The sequence below is a fragment of the Anser anser genome, assembly GCF_964211835.1.
Source record: "Anser anser genome assembly, chromosome: 3".
NCBI classification, from domain to species: Eukaryota; Metazoa; Chordata; class Aves; order Anseriformes; family Anatidae; genus Anser; species Anser anser.
The window spans coordinates 96,168,849-96,183,006 of NC_139722.1; the positions used below are offsets into that span (position 1 = coordinate 96,168,849).

The 14,158-nt window shown below is 35.2% G+C and overlaps 1 protein-coding gene across 10 annotated transcripts in view; it reads right to left on the bottom strand.

Annotated features, from left to right (window-relative positions):
* Positions 1-14,158, bottom strand: part of MTA3 (metastasis associated 1 family member 3) — a 199,007-nt gene that overhangs the window by 109,949 nt on the left and 74,900 nt on the right. For all 10 annotated transcript variants that reach the window (XM_083828826.1, XM_083828830.1, XM_083828832.1 and 7 more), the window contains exons 10-14: positions 12,686-12,760; positions 7,551-7,609; positions 4,457-4,581; positions 3,054-3,205; positions 2,170-2,392 (exon numbers count right to left, since the gene is read on the bottom strand). In XM_083828826.1, coding sequence (XP_083684952.1) covers positions 2,170-2,392; positions 3,054-3,205; positions 4,457-4,581; positions 7,551-7,609; positions 12,686-12,760 — 634 coding nt within the window. The remainder of the gene's footprint in view (positions 1-2,169; positions 2,393-3,053; positions 3,206-4,456; positions 4,582-7,550; positions 7,610-12,685; positions 12,761-14,158) is intronic.

Here is a 14,158-nt window from a genome sequence, read left to right on the forward strand (position 1 = left end):
CAAATGCAAGTAGACAAACAAAACTAGAAAGACTAATTTTTTATTGATCTACTTAATGGGTTTTACTAGAATAAGAATATGAAAAGACACAAACTGTATGCAGGTAAGGCTACTTTATGATTCTATAGAGATTTCCAGAAACAGAATATATGCGTGTGCGTGTGTGTGTGCATGTACACATAGAGAAACATTAATAAAATTAATTAAATGAGGTATGATCTGGTTACCACTATTATAAAATAATTTGAACGTTGTGCTTAGAAAGCATCAAGAACTGTAACTTTTTAATTTATGTTAGGTCTAAGAGGAAGCAACAGTATTCAAAACAACAACACCGCAAGGTCCAAATTCTACTTTACGTAAAATGAATAATGAAAGAAACTACAGGAAAAAAAAAATCTATTTGCTCTTGATGTTAATTTGATGTGGCACTTTTTCACTGAATGGAACAGATGAAGAAGTCATGATATTCCTAGTCTGATGCAAGAATGACTCTTCACTGTTGAAAACCTCAGATTTTCACACTTTTGCTTTAAAAGTTGAGAAGTGTATGTAACATTTTTTCTACGTTGATGATTAACAGTTGGATAAAGCCTTTTGTTTTCTATTTTTCTCCTCTTCCCTAAACAACAGGTTCATCTTTTTAATCAAGTAGAAAGATGCACTGCAGTCAGAAGAAATAGGGATATGGATAAAAGATTCAAGGTTCAGGTGAACCTAATTCAAACAATTTTCTTCCATGATTTAGCAGAATTCAATGCCAACTATATAAATGAAAAGGTACAACACTTTCCTCTCAGAAAATAACTGTTATTTTGTACTAAGGGTTACAAATATAAGCCTAGTCCAGCCTTGGAAACAATTATTCTAGGATTTTTTTTTCTTCCAGGATTTTTTTTTTTCTTCTAGGACATACAATTTCCTTAAATATGAAAGTTGCTCTTCACTTGTACAGCTTTGAAAGAAAAAAGAAAATGGCCAATAGGACAACTAAGTAAATAAGGGCAACAAACAGAAATATCATCAAGTTCTGTATGTCTGCAGAAGTAGGTAAAGGGTTTGCATGTGAGAAACAGCTGGTGTTAAAAGGGAAAAATACTCAAAAGTAGACATTAAGCCTCTAAGGAAAAAATTTCTTTTAATTAACACTGACATCACTGGCATCCCAGTTAAGTATTCTGGGAAAACATTTAACACTAATCTAGTAAACATGGTTATAAAACCAACATCTTAGATTCTAAAGAGGTCTCTTCAATTCTACTACAATTGGCAGTGTGCCAGCATGGCTTGTTCTGGAATACTAAGTGCCTGCTCCGAGAACTGTATTAATGAAGACTGAAAGATAACCAAGCAGTTTAGTCAGTAAAAGGACATGCTCAGCACAGGTACAAAACCTGCTCAAAATTCAGTGACTTTGTTAGGCTTTGGAACAGAATTGAAACACCTGAACATAAAGAGACTTACTGTTGCTATCTGCAACTTATAACCATTTGTCATACTACTGATGAATTAATCATTTATTTATGTTTTGGCTGTAAAAAGAACAAGCATAACAGAATTTCATTTAAAACTAAAATTTAAAACTGGAATGGACAGAAAATGCAATTATGGTGAAATTATAATAATGGCTATTATCACCCATCTGATCATGTCATAAATCACTGCATTACACACCATATTTAAGTTCTTATGCATCCTCAGTAATGCTACTTATTCCTCGACTAACCCCATATTGTTCTATACTTCCTGCTTAGCTAAAGAATAAACAAACAATATAAATGCAAACTTCTTTCACGCTGCCAAGTAGGAAGCATGACTTTTGTCACAACATTGATCCTCCGTAGGATTTTTTATGACAGTTGTTTTTTTTGTAAGTGAATGACGTAACGACTGTCCCTCTGTTAATTCACTTGATATGTCTCCCACCCTCAGGACCCTCCTCCTGATTCTGCCAGCACTTTCCAAAATGTTCTATTTTTAAAAAAGCCTGAAAACCATTCAAGGCAGCTAGACTTTATCCATTGGGTTGGTGATATGCTGGACAAATGAAAAAATGAAAAGCAAAAGCATATAGACAAGAAATGTTTATTGAAAAAGAAAATAAAATTAAAAGACAAAAATGGGTGGGAAGCACAGCACACAGAACTAAGAATTAAAAAAACATCTTACATTCTGCCTTAATGGCAGCACAGTTAATAGGGACAAAGGGACGTCTTGCTGCCTGCCGCAGCCGGAGAGTATTTTTGCAGACCTGACGGGCAAGTTTTGTCCAACATGTTGTGTGAAGAAAGAAGGCTTGGCGTGTTTTCACTGCTGACTTTGGACTTCCAGTGTTACGAACTGGAGTTCCCTGTGTGGCCTGCCGGGACATATGAGTTCTAACATGTGATTCCTACAAAAACAAAACAACAACAAAAAAATCATAACATGAATCTGAATTACACGATCTGAACCATCCCTATTATTGACAGATGATATCCAAAATAATTATAGTTAACAAAAAAATATCTGGTATTATTAGATCCTATCATCTCAAGTTGAAAGAGCATGCAGATTTTTCCACAAAACAAATGAAGAAAATAAGCAAATGATATTTCCCTTCATATTTAATTATAGAAAAAAAAAAAACCCACAAAGTTTGAATAAATTCACAAAGTTAATCAAATAATACGTACAAGTAATATACAAAAAAATAGTCCTTTTTTAAGAAATGATGTAACACAGACCATTGGGGTCTGCTGTGAATGGACTTATATAATGCCATTCTAGATGAGAGACTGTATAGGCATATTAACATTTCATAGATAACACACCATTAATTGAAAAGATGACATTTGTCCACCAAAAATGCATGGAGTGGGTTTTTGTCTAAGAGTTGGTCAAAAGTCAACATGGCAGGACCTGCACATTGTTCAGCTGTACTTAAAACAGGAAAAGGATTAATAAGTTAAGTTTTATATATATAAAATGCACGCCATTAAATATTTGAATCACAACAGTATTTAGAAGGCACCACACTTCATTTTAGGAAGGTTTTAGGAAGATGATCCTACCTCTGTAGGTTGACTGGAAGACAGTTTATCTTCATCTGTCTGTGTGGGCATTTTCAGGCCACCATATTTCTTCCAATAAATCCAGCAAGATGCACACAATCTACACTGCATATTTGGAGGACCCCAAGAATACCATTGGTGAGACTGTGGAGCTAAGGATGAAAAAAACAGCACAGCTAAATTGGTGCATGAGACATTCAGTATTGTGTATTCAAATGCTGTAATAAATGGCATTCCTTAAGAGCAGTATCTAGATAAATATTTAATCCATTTGACATAGAGAAAAGGAGAACATTATTTATTTTTAAAGGAGAACATTATTTATTTTTAAAGCACCTCAAAAGTCAACTCCAAATCAAAAGTTTGGAATACTTCACTGTTTACTTTCAAACCATGGACTCTATATCACCAGGAAAAGATTTTCTTCCAAGGGATTTCAAAACAAAACAAAACAAAAAACTCGCTTCCACCCCACCCCCAAATTTCTAAACTTAACCTGGAAGACAGGATTGTTAGAGTGCTTGCTACTTATTAGAACTGCTTATGATCTGTGGTTTTTTTCCACCCAAGTTATGCAAAGTGAGTACTTTTAAGTCAAGATCCTTTAGAAGAAAAGGGCAAGCACATCTCCTACTGACTTTTGATGCATGCCTACCTTTACCTTGTGCAAGTGGAGTCTCAGCTGGAAACACTAATTTAGCCTTTCATCAGAAAATTATTCTTTAAAAAAATATAGTTTGAAAAACAATAGATATATATAACTGGAAGTTTCTATATAAAAAAACATCATTTTAGTTTAATTGCTGTTTAAGACACAGGGAGCCATCTCAATAAGTAAAGAACATTTATATGGTAGGACTTTTCACTTTGTTCCAGTTCTGGGTTTTATTATATCTTCTCTCACATAATCTATGTCAGAGGTTGCAATTTCAAGATGGGTTCAAGAGGTTGCTATTTCAAGATGACCAGCCAGAACCATCATAAATGCACAAAATACTAGGAAAATACTAGGGAAAAAAAATCAACCCCACCCTACTCAGTAACAGCTAAGCCAAAACAACAAAAAAATTAAAAACTAATTTTAAGGACAAATAAAAATAAATTAGAGTTTAGAATCCAAAAGGTAAAGGAATAACATATAACTTCCATAATATTATACTACTTTATCATTCCATACTTCCTAAATTGTTAAAGAAAAAAATCATAAAGCATATTTTAAAACTGATCCTTTATTAAGTTAGAACTGCATTCAATAAGTTAAAGTTATTTCTGGCACACAATTCATCAAAAATTATCCCCTCTTTATAGCTTGCAAACAGAAGTACATACATTTGTTTTTACGAGTATATTTTGATTAGCCCCAAGTCCCGAATTATTCAGAAACTAGACAAAAAATTACTTACTATAGCAACTTTCACAAGCCCGACCTATTACTGAGGCCTGTGTCTGGTAAGAGGCTCCCATTGCTCCATTGACTGCAGCAGGTTTCCCATTATTGCTGGATATTTGATTGGGATTTGGTTTATTGCTTTAAAAAAAAAAAAGTCATCTTTCAGAAGTGATTTTACTAACCAGCTAATCAACATGAAAACAATTTAATTCTGGAATTCTGATGTGTGGTGACAACATCTATAAAAATTACTCTAAGCACAAGACTAACTTTTATGCTTCTCCAACATTTTCAACACAGACTTGTTACATAAAGAGCTGCTTCAATATTCAAATTTACAATATTAGTAAAATGATACTGCATGGTCAAAACTGCTTGGCAGGCTACTAAAGACTACGTGAGTCTCAGGGTCAAGCACTGAAAGAAGCCTGACAGAATTTAAGAAGGGAGTTCCAGATCCCCTTTGCAAGGATTTACATGGTGAGGCTGGGCTTTGGGTGAAGTGTAACACATGAGAGTAGTAATGTTGCCTGTAATACTATAAAGCTGTCCACACTAGTAAAGGGCCTGCTGCCTTGTATCTCAAGCAGAAGTACATACCTTCCCACTAACTGCAGTAATTGCCTGTGTCCTTCCTATAACACCAGCAAAGATCACCCATGTATCAGGATCATCTGCTCGGTTTGTACACCAAACCATTCATTTTGAGAAAGCTGAAGAACTGTTCTTGGATTATTTATTTATTTTTTTTTTTACGTTATATTATGATTATTTTACCTACTAATGTTTCAGTGAGGTAGGATGTCACAGGTGAGTTAATTTGGAGAGAACACAGTCCACACCAGGTTGAGTACAGTATTCCCAAAGATCCAACTTTGTTGGTGTTATTTAACTCTGGCAAGCTGTACTACACAATACAATGCAAGGCTAGATTCAACAATTCATAAGATGATTATTCACTACTTAAGGTAGCCTAAAATATATACAAGATTAGCTAAAATGACTAACTAGAGAGGAAAAGAAAACAACAACAAAACTATCTTCCAGTATCTAAAGGGGGCCTACAAGAAAGCTGGGGAGGGACTCTTGGTCAGGGAGTGAGTGTAGTGACAGGACAAGCGGGAATGGCTTTAAACTAAAAGGGTGTGGGTTTAGATTAGACATTAGCAAAACATTGTTACTAGGAGGGTGGTGAGGCACTGCAACAGGTTGCCCTGAGATGCTGTTGATGCCCCATCTCTGGAAGTTTTCAAGACCAGGCCGGACAGGGCTCTGAGCAACCTGGTCTGGGGGAAGGTGTCTCTGCCCATAGCAGGGGGGTTGGAACTGGATGAACAGGTCCCTTCCAAACGGAACCATTCTATGATGACCTGCATAAGGTATCCTTGCTTCTTCACCACTCTTCTGTGGTGTACAAGAATCTTTTGCTATATCAAGTCTCTACTCCAAATGCCAGCAAATCTACCTCCTGCCTTCTCTTTTCCACTACATCCAGTGAGAGACTCTTCCTTTCCAACTGGCAGATGCTCTTTGTCAAGTGCCTTCCAAGATACTCAAGAGAAGTATCCTGGGCTAGGGGTACAAGAGAAGGGATCAAGTGACCATCAAGTCTCTTACCTTATGATCTGTGTTGCTTAGTTACCTTCCAGAGCAACCATGAATTGAAAAGGGACTTTCTGGTTATTGAGGACAGAACTTTGCTTTTAAATGAAATACCTTATGACCAAGATCAAAAAGGTATTCAACTCTAAGAATCAACTCCACTCAGACTTCAAATACAATAAATCAGCCTTCAGATAGTGTTAGCAATCCATTTGCCAACGAGCGCCCTAGGTTGCACACTTATCAAAGACTTAAGAATTCCTCCTTTCTTATCACTGACTATGCATTTTGTCGACACAGAGAAAAAAAATGGTAGTAAGGCAAAACGATGGCAAACCCCCCTGTAATTCAGAACAGGTTTTGTCAAACAATACCACCAATCCGTAACGATTTTCCTAAAGCAGCCATTTCCACGAGAGAGTCAGTGAGCACTCATAACAGAGTTTTCAGCATACAGCTCTCGCCTATGATGCCGAGGATTATCCATATCACAAAATTAACATTTTTTTTTTTTTAGAACATGCCATTTGTTAGAGACTTGACTTGTAAAACTCATGTTTCTTTACAGATGAGGTTAAAAGACTGAATTTAACAGTCTGTTTGTATTAAATCTGTTTAAGAGAGAACAGTCTGTATGAAATACATAAATTAACGTTTATTGTATCCAACTTATACCAGTAATCAGGAAGGCAAAATGGATTTTTTGAAGTATTTCATTTGGTATTCTAGTCTCCTGTTATATAAATACCTGTATCAATGGGTAAATCCACATATATGTGTACTTGATATAGACACAGAAAGCTTAAAAAGAATGTTACCTGTAATCCTTTCTTCTCTTACTGTAATCTTGAAGAAATTAGATTATATCTTGTTTCTATCAACTACACATTAAGAAAAACAAATCTAGAATCAAGTTTAAATCTAAGGAACTAGAATAAAAATCTCTCAGAAGAAAACAGATTTCATTAATAAGACCTAATCAAAGGCATAAGAGTTTGGGCTGTGTACTACCTTTAATTTACAGCCAGAACATCTTGCCTCTAAGCTCAAGAACAAAGGATATCAACAACATAAAACTGTAACCAAAATGGGTATCTGATTTTATGTAACTACATTAACATCAGCTTTTATTTTGAAATACGGCATTTGCACAAATATGAAATGTTGTGCTACAGAGATTCTGAAGCAATTACTCCAGAAAAACTGCTTTTAAACAAGGCTCTCCTCGCTTGTGAGCAGTTCATGTAGCATCTGATCAACTTCTTCCTTTCAAGAACAGACAGTTTGAAGGTCAAAGCCAATGGGCTGAATTAAGTACAAAGTCTTCACTTATGACAAAGATTTGCAGCATTTTCTGATTATACTTCTGTATGTATACATTGTCTGTATAAAAATACTAAAAAACTAAGTATTAAGAGAATGACTATGAAAATACCATGCATGTTGCTGCATGTCACAATTTTACTCGTATATTATTCAAAAAATGACTTTATTATTATACTCACTAGGTGGGGATGTATACTTGTTTCAATTTACTTTCTGCTTCAGCCGCTTTCAGACGTTTCTAGTTGAAAAATTAACACATTAAAATATTTTATTATCTTCAAGTATATAATTTCATAAAAATGCATACAATCCATCCTTAAATTATTTGCATATTATTTGGTGATTCCACAAGAGCCTCCAAAAGAAGTACAGAAATCTACAAGATGAAAACCACAGAAAACCAGAGCTGTCTATTTTTATTATTGGTTTGAAATGATAATATACTGTCCTCCCCAGTAAAACTTGCAAGCCTCAGTATATGACAAGACTGTAAAAACAGCTACTACAAAACAATTACTACTACAATTTATATAAATCGCATCTAAATAAACATGTATGACATAGTGGCTAACCCTCATCACAGAATAAGTAGAAAATAAGTAAGAAATTGCACACAATGAGTTCCTCATCAGTCAAGTAATTCAGTACTTTTTGTGTGCTTTGTTAAACTTACGGCTAGTATCTTATAAGTAGTATAAGGAAATGGAACAGGAAAGTCTACTGACTGTTAGAAGCAACTAAACACCTGCTTCCGCTAAGTTAAAATTCTCTGAAGAACACAGCAGTAGCAGGAGAGCTGCACTACTACTGAGATATTCTTTGAATGTACTAAGTTATGACTTTCTTCATATTTGCAACAAACTCAGAACAAGTTGCATCCAAGGCAGTATTGCTACATTAAACTTGAGGTGGTATTGCCAACTTACTTAAGTCAGTGTTGCTCAGTATGATCTTAAAACTTTTGCATATGAAAGTTACCCATGACACATTGCCAGGAAACTTATTAAAGAATACTCTGTAGAGAATAATTTTCTTTTGGATGTTTCAACCTCACACTTTGAAACAACAATAGCATAAAAACCTTGAAAGTTAACAGAAGACACTTCAGTGTGGTTGTAAGCCATGAGTTACATGTCACTGTTTCTTGGGTAAAAACTGGAGTCCTTTGATTTCAGGAAGGGTTTTGCTACTCTGCATCTTTACTCTCCATCATATCATGCAGTAACCAAACTGCAGGTGCCAGAGAACAGTGGGAGATTCAAGATGATACAAATAATCATGACAATTTTCGCAGCACTGGCACAAGAAATAGAGTTCAGCTGTCTAACGGTTATTTGCCTCCAAAGAAAATATCAAGAAAAAATAATATTTTCCCACTCTTCCCGTATTCAGGACATTACTTCTGTTCACTTGGAAAACAAAAGGAAAAGAAGGGTTTGAAACAATGTCTTTTTTATTACAGGAAAAAAAGAAGACACTGATATCCAGCAATAATAAATCGTTATCTCCCTGCCTCCCAAGACTCCCCCTTTCTTTTCCAGGTGTTCAAGTATCAATTTGTTTTTCCTACTACTTTTGTTCTCTGCTGAACTCCTATTTTTTGATATCCAATCTTGGCAAGGTTTAAAATTCGGAAAAATATTTCTCACCTTCAGAAAATTATCATCAAAAGACTCTGCTCTGGGAGTCTTTTCCCAGAATCATGATGTGAGGCACAGGGTTTATCAGCTTTTCTGGCTGAGTAGCCTGAGTAAGCTTCCTCATATAAACCACTACTCTTTTCCATTTCAGAAAGTTGCCTCTGTGCCATCCATCACCATAACCCTCATTTGCAAAAACTGTGTCTTCAAGGAGCAATCTGTGACTATAAATAGACTCTTAAGTAGTCCGTGCCACCATGCCTTAATTCTTATTCAACAGGAGAGTCCTCTTCCATTTACTTTGAAGATGGGCTTTTTTTCTGACAGGTTTTTTCCTGTTCACAGATGCCAAGCTGTATTTGCAGATACAGAAGTGACTTCCACTGATACGTCTGATGCAGTTCCAGTTTTTAGCCCGCACCAACCAAGCTCAGTAACCCTGCATTACCTTCAACAGGCAGAAATACAAACATTGTATGATCTGCCTCTGTAGGTCAGTTTTTGCAAAAATGAGAAGAAAGAACAGCAACAGCATGTTCCAAGTCTCATACACTGGCAGTTTTTAGTCTGAGCACATTTTTTCTTTATAGCCCCAGCAGAAAAGCTCTCCTCTCAATAGCAACCTCTTTCTTAAAAGCTTCGGGTCACTGGCTTTCCACAACTGTCTTATCGCTTCATATTATATTCAACTATATATAATTTGTTTGCAAACAGAAAAAGCATGTGAGACTGCAGGTCCGCAGATAGCATGCATTCCACGAAGTTCATAACAAACAGGTCCCATTGTACAAAGAAAAAGTATTAAGGGTAATAAATCACTAGAACAATGTAAAAAGGAAAGAGAATTTTTTCTAATTTTTTTTTTTTTTTAAATTCTGATGTTACACAGTAAGTATTTCAAACAAGTCATACAGCATGCGTTATAGGGAGGTCAACCTAAACTATCCCAGCTTCTCATCTGGGCTGTACTACTTTTAAATCAACTGCCTCTGAAATCAAACAGTAAATTTTTTCCAGGAACTTTTGTTATGAATATCAACTGATAACTATCCCGAGGAATGACCATTTTCCTATGTTAGTAGCATCTTCAACAAGAGAAATAAATAAATGAGAGGGAAATGTAATGTTGTTGTGCTACAACAACAAAGTTATCCTTACACATGTTCTCCCTTTTTCTGTTGAAAAGTCTTACTACACGTCTTTTGTATTGAACCAGACTTTTAAGAAGAAAACAAGGAACGTGAAAACATTTCATTGAGTGGAACAAGTCATCTGACCTTCCAGAGACACTATATAATGAAAGTGATGTATCACCAATATTTATTACTGAAGGCCTGAATTAGTTTTGCTAGACAGGTTCAGTACAGACAGAGGACTTCAGTGTAACTATTTCCAGTGAGCAATCCTGGAGACTCCTGGAGTGCACTGAGGACAACTTCCTCGTCCAGGTATTAGACAAACCAACCAGAAGAGATTGACTTGAAGGGAACATGCTCTGAAGGTGGCAGCGATATCTCCATTACCATTAAATCATCGCATTTAGATACCAAACAAGAACAATATTTCACAGCACTTACGACGTGGAAAACTTTCGTATGCCTGACATAAACCAGCTAATTCACACAAAGAAATAAACAGATAGTTAAAGGGCAAATTTTCAAGTTAAATCACATTGATACAGAATTTGAAGTCTGTATTTTATGTGTGTATAAGACTCAAGAATGTACATCAACATTTTCTTTCCCCATTCCTCAAAGCTGTTCTCTCTCTCAAAGATGATATTTAGAAAACAATGACTCCAGAATTGCCACTTTCTTACTGAACATATTTTCTCCCTGAAATGCATTCAATCATCACAGCTTGTTCTGGTGGTGGAGGGGACGACAATGAGAACAACAAAACCACCCTACAGATATAACTTTTACTGAACTGTATTATTTTTACCATTCCAGAACAATCTAAACAATGTCAGGACAAAGTTCTGATCAGGAAGGATTACAGAAATGTTAACCTGCACAGAAATGCAGTATTCAGCCTACGCTGTTTTTGTTTTTGATGATCACGCATGACCTTGAAAAGACCATGTCTAGAACATTAAATCCTGTGGTATAATGCCATGGTCTGAGTTAGGATGTTACAACTTTATTTAGTTACAAGTAAGGCTGACTTTTATAAGAGCACTCAGGCTGTTGATGACCATAAATTCTTTTGCGTTTTATGTTTTTCCTGCACGTGAATCTAAAAACCTCATCCTATGAAATGGTACACAAACTCAGCACATCACACATCTCAACTGTTGTAGCAACAGAATCATAACGAAGCCCCACAGAACTTTAGAAAAGGAGTCTCAGAGCATTATGCCAACAACTCCAGAACAAGTATTTCAGAAAAATTTCACAGGAAACAAAAATCAGTCTCCAAGCAACCTAAGAGTGTTAACAGAAGTCAATTTTCAGTTCAATTTATCCTTACTCCAAGGCTTTTGGTCTCAATAAAATCTTTTTATCTGATTCTTCAAGATCCTCTGTTACCTGTTCCTCAAGAGCTGGGGAACAGCACAGCAAATCTTTGCTGACAACATCTTTTTAAGATATACAGTGCAAAAAAAAAAAGTGCTAAGAAGTGAAATGAATGGAGACAAACTGAAAAAAAACAAGCTGGAATACAGAGCAAGTTATTTTGTCTTTGTATTATCCATACAACTAAAAGATTCTAGTGATAATTCAAAACTCTACTATGTGGTAAAAGACTTTTTTCTTTATTTTCATACCCCTAAAACACCCAAACAAACACAAAATAAAACAAAAAGCCACCAAACCACAGAACAAGCTGAAGTGATCAGCTTTCTGACACGCTGTTAACAAAGAAGCCTGGAATGCCTCCAAACACGCATCTAACAATACAGCTGTCATCGTTAGAGCGTAAAATTTATTTTCAACATGCTGTACTTAACATTGCTACTAATTATCCAAGTAAATGAGCTACAAACTAAAACGTTAAATCATAAATTACACTGGAGTATTTTAAAATATTTTTAGTATCTAAATCAAGGAGTAAATATATAAATAGTGCAATATATAAAAATTACTAACACTCAAGTTTTGCCTAAACCTGCTTCAAGTGAGTATCCAGTATTATCTTACAATGTTTGTACTCCAGAGGGACTCAAACATTCATTTAGAAGGATGAACACATTCACTCTGTGCACTCAACTTTGTTTTCAAATCTTGGTAATGCCAAAGTAATGTTTTAGCATGGAGCATCAACAAAACGTTCATAACATTAGAAGCCACATTTAACATGATGTGTTTTTCCTTTTTCTTCAGGCCCATATGCAGCTTCACAGCCCAGAGAATCCGCTCTGTAGCCCATTTCCTTCTTCCACAACACAGCAAAAACCAGAAATCACATTGCTACAAGTCAACATACAATCCAAATGGCTTAAAAAGCTATTCACAGCTATATGGTGTACAACTGGCATCCTAGGATTTGGCAATACATCCTGTGAACAGCACAAAAACACTACTCTGCAGCCTAAACTATTACCATACACCTCCCACTACATTTCTTTTCAAGAACACAATTTTTTATCCCTTAACAAGCTGAGATTTTTTTGTTGTTATTTAGATAAGAGCATGGCAGACTTGTTTATGGTGAAATAGCCTTTAAATTACCTGCTGCACATATCTGTCAGTAGTTTTCCACATGTAATAATATTCAATGATACTAGTCAGCGACTTCCATGGGAGCTGAAAAACATTTGTTACAAATTAAAGTGGAAGTATACAAATAAAGAAATAGCAGCGTTCACATTTTATTAAACACATGTTAAAACTATGTGTAGTTGATACACAATTCTTAAAATGTGCATGCATTAAATACCCACATTGGAATCTATATGCATATAAATGTATACACCACTAATAATACACTTTCTTTAATATAAATAAAATTTAATATATTTTATATATTTAATATATATTATATTTATATATTTAATATATTTTATATCTTTAATATAAATAATCTTTCTTTATAATTAACAAAGATTCAGAATCCCAGCAGTATTGCACATCAAAGCTAAATGTAATTTGTTTAATTTAAGTGTTATGGTTAGACTAACTGATCAAACCAGAATCCAGTGCATCAGGAAACACAGAAAGTAGTTATCAACTCTATTGTAAAGTGCCTCAGATAGACATCATCAAACAACATCAGAACTAAAATTTATCATCTTTACAAGACTGTGTTCAAGTCTCGTAATAGTTTTGCTCTTACAAAATACACTGGTTATAGTACTTAATTCACATTTTTTTCAAGTCCCATAACAACATAGCTGCTCATATAATACTGATGGTTTTGCATAAAGCTCTGCATACTCAACCACTAAACACCGAACAAAAGGATGCAAGGAACAAATCCGACTCTAAGCAATGAGAGTGATACTGACACGAAGTATTTTACAGAATTCTCTGCACAAGCTCAGAGCAACTGAATATTATTACCTTGATAACAATTTTGGTTGCACATGTTCGACAGTAAATCAAAAATGTGTAAAACTAGAATCATAACCTAAGTTTACAGGAGAAAATTAAGCATAGCAGCCACTTGTAATTACTACTGAATTATCTATTATATCTCTACAATAAGAATTAGTAGTTCTTATACAGGATTCATGGAATTTTCTTCATAACTTGGAGACACATTACTGTTTTATACATGGTATTTTATTATTAATACTAATGTTCATAGCTCTCCAGAGATAAGCATCATTTTTCAGGAAATCCCAGAAAATCCAGGTGTGGAAACTTCTTTGCAATCTTACTCCACTTAGGGATTTTCTCTACGTACTGAGCCAAAAGAGCAGGTTCCTGAACCTTTGATCAAGTTCTTAAAAGCAACAGAAGAAAAAATATATCAAGCTGCCTCTGCCAGCATGCAGGTGCTCACAGCCAGTTTTATGCTCTGCTTGCTTGCAGACACTTGGAGACACTGAGTTTGGCTCCATCTCTGCCTGTCATGAGCTGGGATTCAGGTCCAGACTCAGCTGTGCCCAATCCCTGGTCCAAACAATAGCAGCGTTGTCTATTTGCTTTTAACTAACAAATGCATAAATTGATGTTGTGGTAAATAGCAACACAATTCAG